At 46.7% G+C, this 20,523-nt stretch overlaps 1 protein-coding gene across 1 annotated transcript in view; it reads right to left on the bottom strand.

Annotated features, from left to right (window-relative positions):
• Nucleotides 1-20,523, bottom strand: part of UBAC2 (UBA domain containing 2) — a 180,489-nt gene that overhangs the window by 66,553 nt on the left and 93,413 nt on the right. Inside the window, exons 5-6 of the mRNA XM_074989575.1 lie at nt 17,578-17,701; nt 13,345-13,392 (exon numbers count right to left, since the gene is read on the bottom strand). Of these exons, the coding sequence (XP_074845676.1) occupies nt 13,345-13,392; nt 17,578-17,701 (172 nt within the window). The remainder of the gene's footprint in view (nt 1-13,344; nt 13,393-17,577; nt 17,702-20,523) is intronic.

Here is a 20,523-nt window from a genome sequence, read left to right as displayed (position 1 = left end):
GTAGAAGAGAACTTAGTTGGCTCAAGCAAAATAAATGAGAACTTGACAACTATTCTGAAATGAAGCAGAGTATGTTTTGCTGCTTGATAAGCACAGAAGGCCAACAAAAACCAGATTTCAAAAGACAATACGTATAGGCATCTGGGTGCCTAACTTATGTTTCTAATTAACATAATTGGCACTCAAGTGTAGTAAGTGTGTTATCTTCCTAATCATATTGAGCATGACTACATACACAAGTACATGGGCAAGTCTGCATGCACAGTTCTGAAAATCTGGTCCATACTTACTAGTCAATTATACAATATCAAGAGTACTGACCTTGTGAAAAAACTCATAAATACACAGTTCGCCAAATCAAAATATCAAATACCTCACACAAACATACACACATTTTTATAAAATGCTTTGCAGTGTTAAATGCTGAAATATGAGCTGTATATGCAGGCTGTACAAAATGCAACGTAATAAAAATTTTAGTAGTTGCAAATTACCTCTTTTCTCTCTCTCTTTGTATGTCTGTGTGTGTCTCAAGAAAAAGGAAGCAACTAGCTATATTTCACAGAATCACAGGGCTGGAAGGGACCTCAGGAGGTTATCTAGTCCAGCCCCCTGCTTCAAGCAGGATCAACCCCCACTAAGTCATCCCAGTCAGGACCTTGTCCAGCCGGGACTTAAAAACCTCAAGGGATGGAGAATCCACCACCTCTCTAGGCAACGCATTCCAATGCTTCCCCACCCTCCTGGTGAAGTAGTTTTTCCTAATATCTAACCTACACCTCTCCCTCTTCAACTTCAGACCATTACTCCTTGTTCTGTCATCTGACACCACTGAGAACAGTTTCTCACCCTCCTCTTGAGAGCTCCCCTTCACGAAGCTGAAGACTGCTATTAAATCACCTCTAAGTCTTCTCTTCTGTAAACTAAACAAGTCCAAATCCCTCAGCCTATCCTCATAGGTCTTGTGCTCCAGACCTTTAATCATTTTTGTTACCCTCCGCTGAACCTGCTGCGGTACATCCACATCCTTTTTATACTGGGGGGCCCAAAACTGGACACAATATTCTAGATGTGGCCTCCCCAGTGCCGAATAGAGGGGAGCGACTACTTCTCTAGATCTGCTTGAAATGCTCCTGCTAATGCACCCTAGTATGCCATTAGCCTTCTTGGCTACAAGGGCACACTGTTTACTCATATCCAACCTTTCATCCACCATTACCCTAAGGTCCCTTTCTATCATAGTGCTGCTGAGCCAGTCGGTCCCCAGCCTGTAACAATGCTTGGGATTCTTCCGCCCCAGGTGCAGGACTCTACACTTCTCCTTATTGAACAACATCAGATTTCTTTTGGCCCAGTCCTCCAATTTATCCAGGTCCCTCTGGATTCTCTCTCTACCCTCCAAGGAATCTTCCTCTCCTCCTAGTTTTGCGTCATCCGCATGCTTGCTGAGGGTGCAATCCAGTCCCTCATCCAGGTCATTAATAAAGATGTTGAAAAACACTGGTCCCAGAACCGAGCCTTGCGGCACTCCACTTGAAACAGTCCGCCATCCAGATATTGAGCCATTGACCACTACCCGTTGGGCCCGACCATCAAGCCAGCTTTCTATTCATCTTACAGTCCAAGGATCCAATCCATATTTCCTTGACTTATGGACAAGAATGTTGTGGGAGACCGTATCAAAAGCCTTGCTGAAGTCAAGGTATATCACATCCACTGACTTCTCCATGTCCACAGAGCTTGTTACTTCATCACAGAAGCTAATCAGATGGGTCAGGCAGGACTTGCCCCTGGTGAATCCATGTTGGCTACTTTTGATCACTTTCCCTTCTTCGAAGTGCTCCAAAATAGATTCCTTGAGGAGTCCCTCCATTATTTTCCCAGGGACTGAGGTAAGGCTGACGGGACTATAGTTCCTTGGATTGTCCTTCTTTCCTTTTTTAAAGATGGGCACTACGTTTGCCTTCTTCCAGTCATCCGTTATCTCCCCTGATCTCCAAGAGTCTTCAAGGATAATGGCCAAAGGTTCATCAATGACCTCTGCCAATTCCCTCAGTACCCTGGGGTGCCTTAAATCCACACCCATGGACTTGTGCACATCTAGTTTTTCTAGATAGCTCAGAACTTGTTCATCCCCCACAGATGGCTGCCCTCCACCTTCCGATACTGCATTGTCTTGGACCGTCATGTGGAAGTTGACTTTGTCCGTGAAGACTGAAGCAGAAAAAAGCATTGAGTACTTCAGCTTCTCCTGCATCATCTGTCACTAGGTTACCTCCCTCATCCAGTAATGGCCCCACGCCTTTTCTGATAACCTGTTTATTGTTCACATGCCTGTAGAAACCCTTCTTGTTACTCTTCACATCCCTTGCCAGCTGCAGTTCCGATTGTGCTTGCACTTTCCTGATTACTGCCCGGCACTCTCCAGCTGTATGTTTAGACTCCTCCTTAGTCAACTGTCCACGTTTCCATTTCTTGTATGCATCCTTTTTGAATTTAAGCTGGCCAAGGATTTCCCTGTCAAGCCAAGCTGGTTGCCTACCATGTTTGCATTTCTTACTATGCAGCAGGATTGTTTGTTCCCGTGCCCTCTTTAAAATACCGTCAGTTCTCTTCAACTCTTTTCCCCTTCATCTTCATTTCCCAAGGGATCCTGCTCATTCGCTCTCTCAGGGGGTCAAAGTCTGCTCTTCTGAAATCAAGGGTCTGTATGTTACTGCTCACCTTTCTTACTTTTGTCCAGATCATGAAATCTATGATCTTAGGGTCGCTGCAGCCCAGGTTCCCTCCCACTTCTATTTCTTCTACTAGTTCTTCCCTGTTAGCAGCAGGTCAAGTTGCGCACATCCCCTGGTTGGTTCCTTCAGCACTTGTACCAAGAGGCTATCCCCAACATTCTCCAAAAACTTCCTGGATTGTCTGTGCGCTGATGTATTGGTCTCCCAACAAATGTCTGGATGATTAAAGTCTCCCATGAGAACCAGGGCCTGTGATTTGGAAGCTTCACTTTGTTGCCTGAAGAAAGCCTCATCTATCTCATCTCCCTGATCTGGTGGTCTATAACAGACAGCAACTACAGCATCACCTCTGTTACTTCCACCTCTAAGCTTAACCCAAAGACGCTCAACTGGATTTTCTCCTTCCTCATACTGGAGCTCTGAGCAATCATACTGCTCCCTCACATAGAGCGCAACTCCTCCTCCTTTCCTCCCTAAACAATTTATAACCTTCCATGACCGTGCTCCAGTTAGGCAAATCGTCCCACCAAGTCTCCATTATTCCAACCACCTCATACTTGTTTGACTGTGCCATGGCCTCTAATTCTTCCTGTTTGTTCCCTAGTCTTCTGGCATTAGTGTAGAAGCATCATAGAGGAGGGGCCAATTGCCCCACTTTCTCCTCTTCACCCAAGACACCCACTTGATTGTTCCCTCCTCCTTCCCCACTTACCTCAGGGGTATTTAGAGGTGTGACGGTTATGTTATGCAAGAGACATCTGGAATACAGTAGATTTTTTTTTCTGAATTACAGCACTGATCTTCTGATCAATCCTTCAGCATATGACACTGGCAAAGCATATCTCACATAACTACTGCAAACTGAAAAATATCAATTTGTGCAAGCAAGTATTTTATAGCTATAGACCAGGGGTTGACCTCAAAATGATATGAAAGTGAAATGATATTTTGAAGCATTTTTCTAACAGTGAAAGTTCAGTTCAGTCCTATCAACTCGCTGCCAATGAAAATCAGACTTGAATACCTTACAATTTTTTAAAACATTTTGTTTCTGAAAAAGAACTGAAAAAAACCACATAAGTATATTTTATTAAAGATGTCTCAATTTAAAAAACTGTACAATTTTTGAAAATGGATATTCTGGTAAGTATCACCAAAAGAAAAGGAAAGAAAAGAAAAGAAAGGAAAAGAACCCCTGAACAAAAATCCATTAGGAAGAAAGTTTCTTTCAATATACTGTATACAGGGTACAAAGAAATTGCTCTACTGTCCAGTACAATTTAGCTTCCCTTTCCTCTCCCTGAACACCTGGGCCAAAGGAAGGGATATAAAAAGAGCCTCTGGAGTAACAGGAAGACAGCTTGGAGGAAATCACAGATCCTCGCTCAGGGTGGGGCTGATCTCCAGGATGCAGAAGCTACAGTTGATTACTTTTTGCTTATGTTACTTTGCTTTTAGTTACATTTGTGACAATATCAAAACACTGAACAGATTTTGCAGCTTGTAGCTGCATTTTATTTCTGCTCCATCATACTATGAGCTCACAGTATAATTTAGAATAGGGTTTGGAAAGGGTTGTAGAAATGATACCTGGCTCTTCTTATATATTTAGGCCTGTACTTACCTATCTCCTTAAAGATTTAGTTGACAAGACCTACCTGTGAGCATAAGTCATGACCACGTTTCTGAGCTGCCAACAAAGAATGTAGCCCCAAATGTTCATGCTGAGAACATGAACATGCTATTCATGTTCAAAATTATGTGGTTTAATACTGAGCTGCTTTGAGAGAGGTGCCAAATTTCACTGAGTCATAAAGATTATTTTGACACATGAAATCGGCATGACATGACATGAAATGTGTCATGCCTAATAATATTTTGATGACATACAAATTTAAAAGGGGATAATTAATCATGAGTGGGAGAACAGGATGATCATAAAAAGCTGTTAAGAAGCATCTTGTTTGCAGTGCAAAGTGTGCCCCAATATTAACAAGAATAACAACAGATGAGCAGATTTCACACTTCACTGAGCAAAAATGGGGAAGATTACTTCACACCTTTCTCACTGCTATTATACGGCATCAGATGTTTTTTTACACATATTTGACAAAGGTGGCAAAACATAACTCCATCACAATGAAAAGACTAGAAAACCAAACACCACAATGAAAACTTACAGTCTGTTAAGAACAGATAACAATAACATACTTGAGTAAATAAAGCATATAAACACATACTTCATTAGAATTAACATCTCCACTGTATTGTGAGCCTTAATTATGATGGCCACAGCTACACTACAGCAATCTGTTGAAAGATGATCTTCTGGAAGATCTTCTTTCAAAAGAGCATGTCCAAGTACAAAAAAGCGGATCAAAAGATCGATCCCCTCTTTTGAAAAATAACATCCACACAGCCCTTGCTCTTTCAAAAGAATGGGCCAGGGATCAAAAAATCCAGTGCCATGAGGACTGCTTTTTTGAAAAAAGGACCCGTGGAGCATCTACACATGCTTTTTTTGTGAAAGAAGCTTTCAAAGAGAGGTGCTCTTCCTGAACCAGGAATGGCAGAGGGCCTCCGGAAGAGAAGCCACATTCTTTCCATTTCGGACAGAAAGAATGCATTTTGTGTGTGGACACTCCGGGGCTTGTCTACACTACCACCTTCCTTCGAAGGAAGGATGGTAATTAGGGTTTGGGGAGTTTGCTAATGAAGTGCTGCCGTGCATAGGCAGCACTTCATTAAGTAAATTCCCCCTGCCCCCACCCGTGGCAACTTCGAAGTTTTAAACTCAAAATTTTGAGAAGTAAGGGGACTTCGAAGTTGCCCCAGCACTTCAAAGTACCAGCAGGTGAGCCGTGGCTAGACGCGTGCCAGTAGTGCGAAGTTTAAAACTTCGAAGTTGCCGCCAGGGGGCGGCGGGGTGGAATTTGCTTAATGAAGTGCTGCCTTCGAAGGATAAGCCCCAGGTGTTCTCTCAGAAAGGGGCCTGATTTTCTGAAAGAACCTGCTAGTGTAGACGTGGCTGACATGTCTAAGGCAGGGATGGGGAACCCAGGGCCCACAGGCCAGATCCAGCCCACCATGTCTGGGGCTCCCCACCTGAGCCAGCACTGGTGCTTCAAGTCTTAGTTTCACCCTCATGACTGGAATGCCAACGCTGGCTTGCCTTGCTACAGGGGAGGGAACACCAAGTCTCAGAAGCTGGACGAAGGCAAGCTGAGTGCTACATCCAGCCCGTGGGCTCTGCCTGGAGGAGGAGAGGGGAAGGAGGCAGCTCTGTGCAATACCACTGTTCCTAAGCTTGCTTGCAGGCTCCATCCCTGCCACCCCCACTGTCTAGGATTTGCAGCCAATGGGAGTGGTGGAAGCAGTGCCTTTGAGTGCAGGGCAGCACAGATCACTCTGTGCCCCACTAGGAGCTGCACCTTGTAAGTACCAGTGTTCCCTGTAAACTGAGTGCTTGGACAGCTGCCCAGGAGAGATTCTGGTGCTGCCCAGCTGATTACAAGAGTGCCCACAGCAAGCAGCATATGTTCCATAGTGTGCACATCTGCACATACTCTGGTTCACACGACAAAATGTATTCCACCCATGTTGGAGAAATTTAGAGGAAACACAGTTAAGCACCCCAATCCACTATCCCCGCACAGACACAGCACCTCCACCCTCAGCCCACTCGTTCACTGTACCTCCTGCCCAGACCCTGCACCTCACTCTTGCACCCTTCATCCACCCCCCGCCTGTGCCCTGGCAGCCCACTCCTTCATTCCCTCATTTCTGGCCCCAATCCAGAGCCTGTGGAGTCCCACAAAATCTACAAGCCTGTGGCCTCCAGAATAGTTCAACTGGCCCTGTGGGGAAGCCCTAAGCCTCAGCTCTGCCATGGGGTTTGAACATGAGGGGAGAGGTGAGTGTCTCTTTCTGCTTCTCAGTTTGGGGCCATGTCTTAGAAGTGTTTTTTTTTTTACCCCCTTGTCCTTCTTACTTGGAGGCCAATTCAGTGAGGGTGGGGCTGGTTTCTTTTTATTTTTTATTTCTTTTTCTGCTTCTCACTTGTGTGTGGCCCCTAATTTATTTTTCTGTAGGTCAGTGGCACCAAACCCCCAAAAGTTCTCCACCTCAGTCTAAAGCTACATACACAGTTCAAAAACAATACTACAAGAAAATGTCTCAAAGCTATAAATGTATCCAAAAAAGTCTTATTACTCTTTAGAAAGGAAGACACTTCTGTTGTCTGTCTGTCTTTAGCAGCACTCCAACCAATGTTCTAGGCCTTTGAATTTAAGACGAGAATTTTATTTCCATTATTGTTTATAATTTGTTTTTGCTAAGAAACTGGATCATTTGCATGAATAGGTTCAGAAAAAAATTAAAGAAAGAAAGGTTACTCACTGTAGTAACGGTGGTTCTTCGAGATGTGTCCCCGTGGGTGCTCCACATTAGGTGTCGGGCTCGCCCGGCGCCGCAGATCGGACCTTCCAAGCAGTTTCTGCCGGACCGCGCATGCGCCGGTGCGCGCCGCTCCCTTGCGCACTCCTGGCCACGTGTGCAATGCGGTCCCCGCCAGTTCCTTGACCAACCGCCTCGGATGCTCCTGAAAAACACTAAACAGAGATCCGAAGCGGGGAGGATGGGCGGGTAGTGGAGCACTCACGGGGACACATCTCGAAGAACCACCGTTACTACGGTGAGTAACCTTTCTTTCTTCTTCGAGTGTCCCCGTGGGTGCTCCACATTAGGTGACTACCCAGCAGTAACCCAAGGTAGGAGGTGGGTAATCGGATTATGTGCAGCTTGTCCCCGAGAGGACCGCTGTCGAGAGCTGGGTATCCTCTTGGAATACCCTGTGAAGGGCGTAATGTTTGGCGAAGGTGTCATAGGATGACCAGGTCGCCGCTCTGCAAATGTCTTTTAGCGCGACGCCCTTGAAAAAGGCTGTTGATGCCGCCACTGCCCTAGTGGAATGAGCCCTGGGAGTGGCCAGTAAAGGAGTCTTTTTGAGTTCGTAGCACATTTTTATGCAGGATACGATGTGCTTCGAGATTCTCTGCGAAGAGAGACCTTCTCCTTTCGATTTGGGAGCGAGAGAGACTAAGAGTCTATCCGTTTTCCGGAAGGACTTGGTCCTGTCTATATAGAAGGCTAGCGCCCTCCTCACATCCAGGAGGTGTAGGCACGCCTCTTGGTTAGAGTTATGAGGCTTTGGATAAAATGAGGGTAAAACAATAGGTTCGTTAATGTGAAACTCAGAAGAAACTTTGGGAACAAACGCTGGATGCAGCCGTATGGTTACCGCCTCCTTGGAAAAAACAGTGCAGGGTGGCGTTGCCATAACTGCCGCAAGCTCGCTCACCCTGCGAGCTGACGTGATTGCGAGAAGAAAGGTCGTCTTTATCGTAAGGAGGCGGAGGGAAACCGTGGCCAAGGGCTCGAACGGTGGTCCCGTTAGCACATTAAGCACCAGGTCCAAGTTCCACAAAGGTGGAAGAGGTTTCCGAGGGGGGTATAGGTTTACCAACCCTTTGAGGAACCTGGTAACCATGGGATGGGCGAACACCGTCTGCCCTTCCTCTTCGTGTCTGAACGCCGAAATGGCGGCAAGGTGGACCTTTAACGAGGACAGTGAGAGTCCTCCTCTCTTGAGGTCCAGTAAATGCTCTAATATCACAGGTATAGGCACCGAAAGAGGGGCTAGCTGTTTGGTAGAACACCATGCCGTGAAGCGAGTCCATTTCTGCTTGTAGGTCTTCCTGGTGGAAGTCCTCCTGCTACTTTCTAGGACTTACTGCACTTCCTCCGTACATGTGCTCTCTAGGGAGCTGAGCCATGGATTAACCACGCTTGTAGTCGCAGGCCTTGGGGGTGCGGATGCACTATGGACCCCTGGGCTTGCGTGAGCAGATCCGGCGCCACCGGAAGGGGCATCCGTGGACAGTCCGACATGTGCAGGAGTAGGGAGAACCATTGCTGTCAATCCCACATTGGGACTATCAGGATCATTCGGGCTCCTTCCCTCCTGGCTTTCTGCAAGACTTTGTAGATCAGCACTGTGGGAGGAAAAGCGTAAAGCAGGGGGCCCCTCCACGAGATCGCGAACGCGTCCCCCAGGGACCCCCGTCCCAGTCCTGCCCTGGAGCAGAATCGTGGGCACTTCTTGTTGTGTTGAGTGGCAAACAGGTCTATCTGGGGAAAACCCCATGCGTGAACAATTGGTCGTAGCAGATCGGGACGGATCTGCCACTTGTACGTGAGTGCAAAACGCCTGCTCAGCTGGTCTGCCTTCACATTGTGAGCGCCTGGTAAGTACGAGGCTTTCAAGATTATATTGTTGGCGATGCACCAGTTCCATAACCGGACTGCTTCCACACATAAGGCACGGGACTGAGCTCGTCCTTGCCGATTTATATAAAACATGGTGGAGGTATTGTCTGTACTGATCCCGACAACTTTGCCTTGTATATGGTCTCAAAAGTGTCTGCAGGCGTTGAACACTGCTCTGAGCTCCAGTATATTTATGTGCAGTGACTGCTCCGTGGAGGACCACAGCCCTTGAGTCACCTCTTCGCCCATGTGTGCTCCCCACCCTATGAGGGAGGCATCTGTAGTAAGAAAAACCGATATTTGTGGTTAGTGGAAGGGTACCCCTGTTAGCAAGTTCTTGGGGTTTACCCACCATTGCAGGGATTTGCGCACCTCTGCTGTGGGCGACACCACCCTGTGAATGGAGTGTGCTGCCGGTTTGTATACGCTCACCAGCCAGTGCTGCATGCTGCGCATGTGTAACCTGGCATTCTGTACTATGAACGTCGCCGCTGCCATGTGGCCCAACAGCTGTAAGCACGTCAGGAGCGGCACCGCAGGGCTGAAGGTGATGACCTGCACGAGGGAGCCGATGGCCCGAAAGCGAGTCTCTGGTAGATACACCCTCGCTGTAGTAGAATTTATGTGTGCCCCTATGAACTCTATGTCCTGTGTGGGGTCTCTCTTTGATTTTGCCAGATTGATAACCAGGCCGAGCGAAGAGAACGTGCCTGCTGTGACGCGTATCATGCGTAGTACCTCCTCCTTCGAGGCCCCTTTGAGTAGGCAGTCATCCAGATACGGGAATATAAATACCCCGTCTGTGCAGGTAGGCTGACACCACTGCCAAGGTCTTGGTGAAGACTCTGGGGGCTGAGGAGAGGCCAAACGGTAGGACTTTGTATTGAAAATATTCTTTGCCTACCACGAACCGGAGGAATCGCCGGTGAGCCGGATGGATAGTTATGTGAAAATACGCGTCTTGTAAGTCGAGGGCTGCGAACCAATCTCCATCGTCCAGTGCCGTAAGGATGGAGGCGATTGTGATCATCCGAAAGCGTTGCTTGTGCAGGTACCGGTTGAGGCCTCGAAGATCTAAGATTGGCCTCCAGCCTCCTGTCTTTTTCTCCGTGAGGAAGTACCTTGAGTAGAACCCTTTTCCTTGCAGTTGCTCTGGCACTCTTTCCACTGCCCCTATGAGCATGAGATGGCCTACCTCCTGCTTGAGCCTCGCTACGTGGGAGGCCTCCTGGAGGTGGGGCCTGGGTGGAGGTCGTGGCGGTGGGAGTGACTGGAAGGGGATCGCGTACCCCGTGGCTATGATCTCCAGCACCCATTTGTCTGTGGTGATCCTTTGCCACTGGTCGTAGAATGGTCGGAGGCGATGGTGGAATAGCCGCTTCGGATGACTTTGTGCGATGGTAGTGATGGCGCAGCCCTGGATCTGTGTGTCAAACTTGTGGCCTTTGGCCCTGCCCCGAGGACGCACGGCTCTGTTGGGAACGTCGCCTGGGAGTTCTGTACTGCTGGTGCTGTTGATGTCGCCCTTGCTCGTAACCCCTGTGGTACTGGGGACGCTGTTGCTGGTACTGGTACCGTCTTTGTTGAGGGTAGTACTTTTTCTTTCTGTATGGAGGGGTGTAAATCCCCAGGGTCCTAAGTGTGGCTCTTGAATCTTTACTGGAATGAAGGACCGAGTCAGTTGATTCAGCAAACAGCTTCTGCGAGTCGAAGGGAAGATCGACTATCTTTGCCTGCAGATCCCTCGGTATACCCGAAGTCTGGAGCCAGGACTCCCTTCGCATCACCACTGCCGTAGCTGTGGAGCATGCTGCTGTGTCCGCAACATCCAGGGCGATCTGAACTCCCGTCCTCGAGGCTGCATAGCCTTCTTGCACGATGGCCTTGAGCACCGGTTATTTGTCCTCTGGAAGCGAGTCCATGAGGGAGGTTAACCTAGTGTAGTTGTCGAAATTATGGTTCGCTAAATGCGCTGCGTAATTTGCCATTTGCAACAGTAGAGTGGAGGAGGAGTAGACCTTTCTGCCGAACAGCTCTTGCTTCTTGGCATCTTTGTCTGTTCCCCCGTCTTGAATTGAGATGTCTTTGATCTTTGTTGCGACGACTCCACCACCAAGGAATTTGGTTGTGGGTGGCTGAACAGGAACTCCATGCCCTTCGCTGGCACGAAGTATTTCTTATCCGCTCTCTTGTGGACAGGCGGAATAGTCGCAGGGGTCTGCCATATCATAGTGGCGGACTCCAAGATTGCTTCATCAAGCGGTATTGCTATTTTGGAGGAGGCCGGAGGTCTCAGGTTTTTGAGGAGCTTATGGTGTTTCTCTTGCACCTCTGCTGTCTGGATGCCTTGTGTGAAGGCCACCCTCTTAAATAGCTCTTGAAACTGTTTGAGATCGTCCAGAGGATGGACGTCCCCCGGGGCCGTAGCCTCGTCCGGACAGGAGAGTGAGGAACCACTAGGGTATGCCTCTCTGGACCCTTCCGGTTCCTGTTGGCGATGGTACATCCTCTCGCTGGAAGCTTGCAAGGGAAAATCTCGGGGTTCCATAACCAGTTCCCCCTGAGATACTTGAGTCTCTGTCCCCGTTTGCGATTGCCCTCGGGGATACGGGACCGTCCGTGGGGATCTTTCCCTGGTAGATTGTCGGTGATGTCTATACCCCGCGTGATAGGGGCGACCATGGCAGCATGGGCACTGTTCTTGGGAAGGTGACCTAGACCACTTCCTTGGTGCATACCCTGTGCGTCTGGGGGAGCGAGATCGTCGAGAGATCTGGGACACTGGAGAGAGCGATTTGTGATAGTATTCCAGCAGCTCAAACCCCAGGAAGGGTGAAGGTGGTCCCAGCCAGGGCGAGGCTGGTTGTAAAAATGGAGACGGGGGCTCCGGGTAGGCTAGGGGGGACCCCTGTCTTCTGGTTGGAGTCTGCAGCATAAGCGGAGGGCTGAGAGAAAGCAACTCTGCAGCCCTGTCTGGAGAGGGGCTGCGGTGCCTTGTTTTCTGTGCAGCCTTCCCCCTCCCTTGAGGGAGTAGCTCTGCCCCCTGACGTGTAGGGGATCTCAGCCCCGTCCGCGCCGTGCTTGGCATGCTTATGGGCGGTGCCGCATGGGCGGTGTCCTTCGGTGCTTGCAGGCTGCGTGCCTGCGCGCTCTGCACTGCCGGTTCCCCGGGGGTCGGTGCCGCTGCTTGCGGTGCTGCCGGTACCGGCGCTTGTTTAGCCGCCGCCCTGCCTGCGGTGCAGGGTGGCTGTTTGATTATCGGAGGCTGAGCCGCCTCCACGTGGCTCTCCGTGCCACCGCCGATCAGCTGTTGCTGCGGCTGGGGGCTGTGCGCTCCTCCCCTCCCGCTCGCTGTTGCTGCCGGCAGGGATCGGGCTGGGGAGGCTTTCCTCCGTTTTTGCACTGATGGGGTGAGGGAGGCGGCTTTCCTTTTATGGGCCCCGGAGGGTCCCTCCTGCTGCGGCCGCTCCGGCACGTCTGGCTGGAGGGCCTTGTCGAAGAGCAGCATTTTAAGCCGCATCTCCCTGTCCTTCCTTGCTCTGGCTGTTAATTTTGCACAGAAGGAGCATTTCTGCGTGACATGGGACTCCCCGAGGCACCTTATGCAGAGACTGTGCCCATCAGACACTGGCATTGCCTCTCGGCAGGACTCACATTTCTTGAATCCTCAAGAGGACATTGTTGGTGAGTCTTTCAGTTATTAATGGGTACTTAGCACCTTCTCTGTGCTGTTTTTCCCCCTCTCCGATAGCCTGCCGCGGCAGGAGGGCTAATGGCCCTAGGCTCCTGGCCTCCGGTGCTCCGCTTGTTACTAGGACTGGACTGAATGCCGTTCCGCTTGTTTGTTTGTTTGTTTTTTGAAAATAACAACTGGCTAACTTAACAGTAGCCGAAGAACTTGAAAACTTTAAAGAAAAACAGTTAAAACCATTGAATACGCTAACTTGGCCGTAGCCTAGTCAGATTCCGTCTGCAGCCGACGGCGGTTAAGAGGAACTGGCGGGGACTGGATCGCGCACGTGGCCAGGAGCGCGCAAGGGAGCGGCGCGCACCGGCGCATGCGCGGTCCGGAAGAAACTGCTTGGAAGATCTGATCTGCGGCGCCGGGCGAGCCCGACACCTAATGTGGAGCACCCACGGGGACACTCGAAGAAGAACAAAACTTAACACCTTTTTACAATAAGATACAAGGTAATTTTTAGAGTGTCAGTATGTTTGAAAATAAATTTCTCGAAGTGCTTTTAAAACAACACACAATTTTTGAAAGAGTAATACTTACCAATCCACTTACAGCTACAATCCAGATGTAGGAATCAGAGGTTATGAGCTGGAAGATATAAGAGTAATTTTTTAATATGGGTATTAGTATTTACACAGATGTTGTTTTCTGATATTCCAACCCCTTGTACTAAGTATGACTTGTGTCGATCTCCCCAAAGTAAATTGGCAGACTCATCCATTTTTGTCTAAATTTAGTTCTGTGATAATACTGGCACACTCCAGACCTAAAAAAATCAAGGGGAATCTGATAGCTGCTCTTTTCCCACAGTGCTATGCATTTTACTTTCATATAGCATTATTAAGTTCACCATAATGCTCCACAGGAAGTTAGATCATAAGATACAGAAAACAAGTTTGAAAGACAAACTTAAAGGAAGCAACCCAGCAGCTGAGAGAGAGCAGAAAAAGAGTTCCAAATAGAAGAGGCAGCTTAAGTTAGAGGAGCATATCTTAATTTTATAGTCATGGACGTGGCCCAGAATAGAGGCCAAGCTTTGAAAAATGAAATTATTCTATCCCAGTAGGAAGTGTATTGATGAGAAGTCACAGAGTTAAGTATGAGTGAATCTGTAAGAGGACTGCACAAATCAAAACAGGGGATCCATTATAGGAATCAAGGCTTCGACATTTAACCACCTGGAGAAAGTTCACCTTGGTGAAAAGGACTGAAAGAAAAGGAATGAAAACCAGACTGAAATTGGTTATGGAGGTTGTTCTATGAAATGTAGCCAGAATGAGATCATCTGGCTCAGCCAGAATCTGTCTGCAGAAAAAGTAACTTGAGATAATAAATCATTGGTGATCGTAGTGTGGTAATAGTAGCTGTGAATGCAAGAGGAAAAGTCTGTGTGGAGTCAGAGCGGTTGGCAGTAGCAGAAATCTACTTTTTACAGTATGACCATCCATCCTGTGTTCGGTGGGATGGTCACATATTTGGGACACCAAAAAGGTATCCTGACTTATTTTTTAAAAGGGACTAATTGTCCTGTATTTGGGCCGTCCCCTCACCACTGACCTTTTCTGCCAGCAGCTGCGCTGGCGCAGCTGCTGGCAGGAGTCACTTCCCTGAGGCTTGGGGAAAAAGAGGAGCACTGGGGGCTGTCACTTCCCCGGAGCTCCCAGAGAGGCTGGCAGCTACGGCTTCCCTGGAGCTCCCAGGGAGCGCTGGTGGCTGTGGCTTCCCCGGAGCTCCTGGGGGTAGGGCTGGCAGCTGCCACTTCCTTCCCAGCTCCCTGGGGCTTAGTGGAGCAGGGAGGAGTCACCCCTTCCCCCCTTCATATCTCCCTGTCCCATATTTGGGACAGGGAGATATGGTCACCTTAATTTGTCAAGAAACTAAAGCTACATCTACACTGGTAGGGATGCACAAAATCGACCTCTCAGGGGTTGCAGTAAACCCCCATACTCTTCCCAAGATGCAAGAAGTAAGAGAGGCTGATGTGAGAAATACTCCAGTTGACCTTCTTCAGTAAGGATGGCCAGGTGAGCTGAGTGCGGAAGAATTGATTCCAGCTACGCAATTGCCATAATTAGAGTTGCGTATCTGCAGTTGACTTACTTAGCCTAGTGTTGACATAGCCTAAGGTAAGATAGGAAAAGCCAGTGATTAAGGTGGGAAAGGACCCAATGAGGAGATGCCTTTTTCAAATAGTTTTGACAGAGACAGCAGAGAGAAATAGAACAGGTTTCAGAGGGATCAACGGAAAATGATCTGCTTGAGCAAAAAACAAACCAAACAAAACCAAAACAACAACAACAACAACAACAAAAGACCAACAACCCTCTAGATGCTGAAGGGCATACAGGAAGGAGGAAGGTTGTTGGAGAAGTGACATGAGTCAGTATTCTGAAACTGCTCTGTTCATCTCAAAACACACTAAACCATGTTTTACTTTTTTACGGGTACCTTCCATTGGTAGTTTAAAATAATTTTACATCTTTTATAATGTGTATAAATAGGCATAATTTCTTATAAATGTGCCAGTCTCCTGTTACATAAATCACACCTTAATTTTTAGAACTTTTCATAGATACCGTGCTCTTGTCCTGAATAGCTAATATTTTTTCATTCATTTTCCTCTTCATGCTTCTGATATTATGATACACATAAGTTTAATGTTCACTTCATATTGAAAAATGACCAATTTTGTCAGAGGGTAGTTTTGTGTATGAAAATACAATATAATTATCAAAATCTTATAATCAACCAGATCCTTGCTGCCATCAAACATACTGGCAGAATCTTGATGCAAGTTACACATTTTTTTCCTGTTTCACATGACAGAAAACAAGGAAATTAGCTGAACTATTGTATTTATATGACATTAACTGAATTTTTCCATCAGTATTTTTGTTAAAGTAAAAATATTAATCAAAATAAGCTATTTTATTAGTTGGACTTTACAGCTTGTTGGAGTGGGAGGACAGAAACAGAAATTAATGAAATAGCAGTAATCTTGCACATTAACTCAGCCCACTTTACCATAGTAGGTCACTAGTATTTAGAAATCTTTATTGTACATATTTGTTCCTCTTGTTTGGTGTTACAAGGTCTGAGGGTTCAGATTATTTGAGGTATTTACTTATTGATGTGTTCAGCTTTGCAATGCTTAAATAACATAGGAGACCAAATCTCGTCGTCTAGCCATGTCAGAGGAGAAACAGGAGCCGGTGGATATGGTTTAATTAAGCAGAAACTTCATTTATGAAAAATATCTGGGAATAGCCAGCAATAAATTGTACAATGCAAGTCATCATTATTTCTTTAACTGTTTTCATGTGTTTGGGAGAGCTGCTGTCAGACCACCTCCTTCGAAATTGGGTCCGGCTGCTCCCCTATCCACCTCTCCCTATGTATGAAGATAATGGGCATAGGAAAAAGGAGGGGATTGGCTTACTCTAATTCCCTGGTTGGGAGGGTCGGTGTTACCAGTCTGATCCCAGACAGAGATCTCTCTGGAATTGTCTGTAAGAGCACCTCTTCCCTTCTCTGGTGAGCTGGAAGGGCAGTTCCCCCTCCACCTGGTCCAGGCACTTCCTGGTCTCTCAGGTACACCTTCCTCTTCCTCCACATCTTCCACCAATTGCAAAGGGAAGCCCCTCTAATGGCAACACCACCCTTTTCTTCCAGCTAATTGAACAAAGTACCCACCACACACAGTTGCAGTGAACTCATTTTCATAAGTGATTCAGGCATTTAGGAGCCTAGATCTCACCAACTGTCAATGGGATTTTGTCTCGTAAGAGCCTAAATCCCCTTTTTAAATGATATTTTACATCTCAAATCAGCTAGCCTTTGCAGCACTGAGCACATCACCACCTATGTTCACTTCAAACCTCGGTCTAAGACAGAGGTGGACAATAATTTTTGATGGGGGGCACTCCAAGAATGTGGTAAATGGTAAAGGGCCTTACTCTTCCATGATATTAATGACAGAGGTGCTGGGCTTGGGATGGAACTTGGATGCAGAAGGGAGCTTGGAGTAAGGAACTGGGGTAGAGGAGGGGATTTGGGATCTGGAAGGGAGTTTGGGTGAAGTAGGGAGTTGTGACCTAGGGCAGAAGATCGGAGTGCAGGGAGGGATGTAGAGGTCTGGGTTGTGACCTGGGGCAGGAAGGAATTGCAGGGGCCTGGGGGGCAGAGGAGGAAGAGGGTTTGGGTTACATAGGGTAGGGGGTCAGGGGTGGGCTGGGGTACAAGAGGCAGGCTTTGACCAAGAGACGCTCATCTGGGCAACTCCCGGCCAGCCTGGTGGGCTTCTGAGGCAGGCTACCCGCTTTGCATGCGCGGGCAGTCTGAACAGAGAAGCCAGCTGTGAGCCCATGTTCATCTGTAAACATCTACAAGCCCAAAGGGAGAAGAAGAAGGGTAATTTCTTCAAACAGGCAGTTCTCATTGGCTGGTATCCAACCAACGAGAGTTGCAAGATTGTGCTGGGGTTGGGGGCAGCATACAAAATTCTCCTCTCCCCATTGGCTTGCAGCAATTCAGACAAACAGGGCCCTACAGCTTGCTTTTCTGAGTGGTGGGCGGGATTGGCAGGGAGCCTGGCTGAGGTTCCTACTCTGCCTGGGGGCTGGATCCGGCCCACAGGTCATATTTTGCCTGGACCTAGTCTATGGTGAAGTGTATGGGTGGAAAAATTAAAAAATTAGCTGGGGGGGTGTACAAAATTATGAACTTCTACACTACTAGTTCAATGAAAGGCAAACAAACAAGCACATACTGTACCTGTAAACCCAGTATGTAGACCAAAGTCTTGTTTGTGATGGGAAAATGGCCTAATATCTGTGTCACTTGCAGCCTTGGAATGGAGCAAAAAAATGGTACAAACAGAGCAAATACAGGACCCAAGCTGTGAAAGAAGAGAGAAAAAGGGTGTATAAAATGTAAATAGTAATTTGGAATGATTTCAAAAGGTTTCAATTTACAAATAAATTGAAAGTAACTTAATACCTATTCTCATTTCTTACCTAAAAGTATAAATTGAATTCTGTAGGTTATTTCCACCAATGTTTTGTTGGTCTTTTAAAACTGTTATTCCTTTCTGTTTTTTCCATATTTGTCAGACCAGCAACAAGGACATTTTATGTGGCAGACAGACAGATTATTTAAAGATACTATGTACGTTTTCAGAACTGACCCAAACCACATTAACATTATTCATACAAAGATAAAGACAAGGTCCTGACTCAAAAAACAGATGTTTCAAATAGATAAATGATAGGGAGTGGAGTGACAGATGTATGAACAAAAACTGAGCAGTGACACCTCAGCAGCACAGGAAGGGCAACAGCAAAAGAAATCACACATCTTCCCAGATGAAGAGTGGAGTGGTGGAAAGAAACACAAAATTTTCACTCAATCTATCCACAGGTGGTACACATATAACTTTTACAAATATCATCAACAGGAGGGAAAAGTAGTAAACCCTTACTCCGGGAAAAAGACGTGTTTTTGCTCCAGACAGGTAAGAGGCAAGTAAAGTGTTACATGGTATGAGACACAGAGAGAGAGTACAGTGCATTCTACCTAGTAACAGAGAGAAAGTCGTGCTAGTCTATATACTATCAAAACAAAAAAGCAGTCCAGTAGCACTTTAAAGACTAACAAAATAATTTATTAGGTGACGAGCTTTCATGGGACAGACCCACTTCTTCAGACCATAGCCATACCAGAACAGACTCAATATTTAAGACAGAGAACCAAATCAGAGAGTAAAGGGGCAGGGGGAGAGGGGAGTCAAGAATTAGATTAAGCCAAGTATGCAAAAGAGCCCCTATAATGACCGACAAAATTCACATCCCGGTTCAAACCACATGTTAATGTGTCAAATTTGAATTTCGAACTTTGAAGAGTAAAGGGCCTTCGAAGTAGCACAGGCACTTTGAAGTGCCTGTGGCTACACGCATGCCAGCAGTTTGAAGTTTGAAGCTTCAAAGTTGACGTGGGGGAGAATTAGCCTAATAAAGTGCTGCCTATTCACCACGGCACTTCATTAGTAATCTCCCATGGCCCTGATTAACAAGCCCCCTTCGAAGCTGGGGGCAATGGAGACCCAGTCCAAGTGATCCATATGTTGTTGCCCATTCCCAGTTTCTGACAAACACAGGTGTAGGGGCACCATTCCTACCCATCCTCACGAACAGCCACTGATGGACTTATTCTCCATGTATTTATCTAGAGCTTTTTTAAACCCTGTTTATGTCCTGGTCTTTACAATGTCCTCTGGCAACGAGTTCCACAGGTTGACTGCGTTGTGAGGGAAAAAAAAAAGCAAAAACGTAGCACTTTAAAGACTAACAACATGATAATTAAATTGCTATATTTCTGCTGTTTGTTTTGTTAGAATACAGATTAACATGGCTACCTCTGTGTTGTGAGAAGAAATACTTCCTTTTGTTGGCTTTCAACCTGCTACCTATTAATTTCATTTGGTGGCTCCTAGTTCTTGTATTTATGGGAACAAGTAAATAACTTTCTCTTATTTACTTTCTCTACACCAGTCATGCTTTTATAGACCTCTATCATATTTCCCTTAGGCTCCATTTCTACGATGGATAAGACCCAGTCCTTTTAATCTCTCTCATGTAGTTGCTGTTCAAAATACCTAATTATATTTGCTGCTCTTTTTTGAACTATTTCCAATGCCAAGATATCTTTTTGAGATGAGGTGACCACATCTGCCTGCAGTATTCAAGACGTGGGAGCACTATGAATTTATACAGAGGAAGCAAGATATTCTCTGTCTTATTCTCTATCCCTTTTTTGATACCTGACATTCTGTTTGCTTTTTTGAATGCAGCTGCACGAGTGGATGTTTTCAGAGAACTAGCCACAACAACTCCAAGATCTCTCTCCTGGGCTGCGTCTAGACCAGCCCCGAACTTCAAAGGGGGCATGGTAATTAGGGCATCGGGAGATTGCCAATGAAGTGCTGCGGTGCATATGCAGCACTTCATTAGTCAAAATCTCCCCTGCGGCAACTTCGAAGTGAGATACTTGCATGGGACTTTGATGTAATGTGGGCACTTCGAAGTACCCACGGCTACACGCAAGCTGGCACTTCGAAGTTTCACACTTCGAAGTTGCTGCAGGGAACATTTAGCCTAATAAAGTGCTACATATGCACCGAAGCACTTCATTAGTAATCTCTCGATGCCCTAATTACCATATCTCCTTCAAAGTTCAGGGCTAGTCGAGACACAGGCATGTAGTAACAGCTAGTTAGTCCCAGTCATTTTATACATATATTTGTGATATGTTTTCCAATATTCAATACTTTTCATTTATCTACATTAAAACATCTGCCATTTGTTTGCCAAGTCACCTAATTTTAAGAGATCCTTTTGAAGGTCTTTACAGTCTACTTTGGATTGAACTATCTTGAGCAGTTTAATACTGTCTGCACATTTTACCACCTAACTGCTTACCCCATTCTCCAGATCATTTATGAATATGTGGAATAGAATTGGTCACAATACAGACCCTTGTGGGATACCACTCTCCATTCTGAAAAGCCTACCATTTATTCCTACCCCGAGCTTATTCCTTATTAAACTTTTGCCCCAACAGAAGACATTTATTAGCACCAGTAGTTTTCAGAAAACACAACAATGGGCTTGCCATTCCACCCCAATTCTTCTTCATTTTAGTTGCCCTCAGACTTAGGAACCA

The sequence above is a fragment of the Carettochelys insculpta genome, chromosome 1 (assembly GCF_033958435.1).
Source record: "Carettochelys insculpta isolate YL-2023 chromosome 1, ASM3395843v1, whole genome shotgun sequence".
NCBI classification, from domain to species: Eukaryota; Metazoa; Chordata; order Testudines; family Carettochelyidae; genus Carettochelys; species Carettochelys insculpta.
Note: the sequence above shows the minus strand (reverse complement) of the source record. Positions and strands in the feature narration are given on the sequence as shown.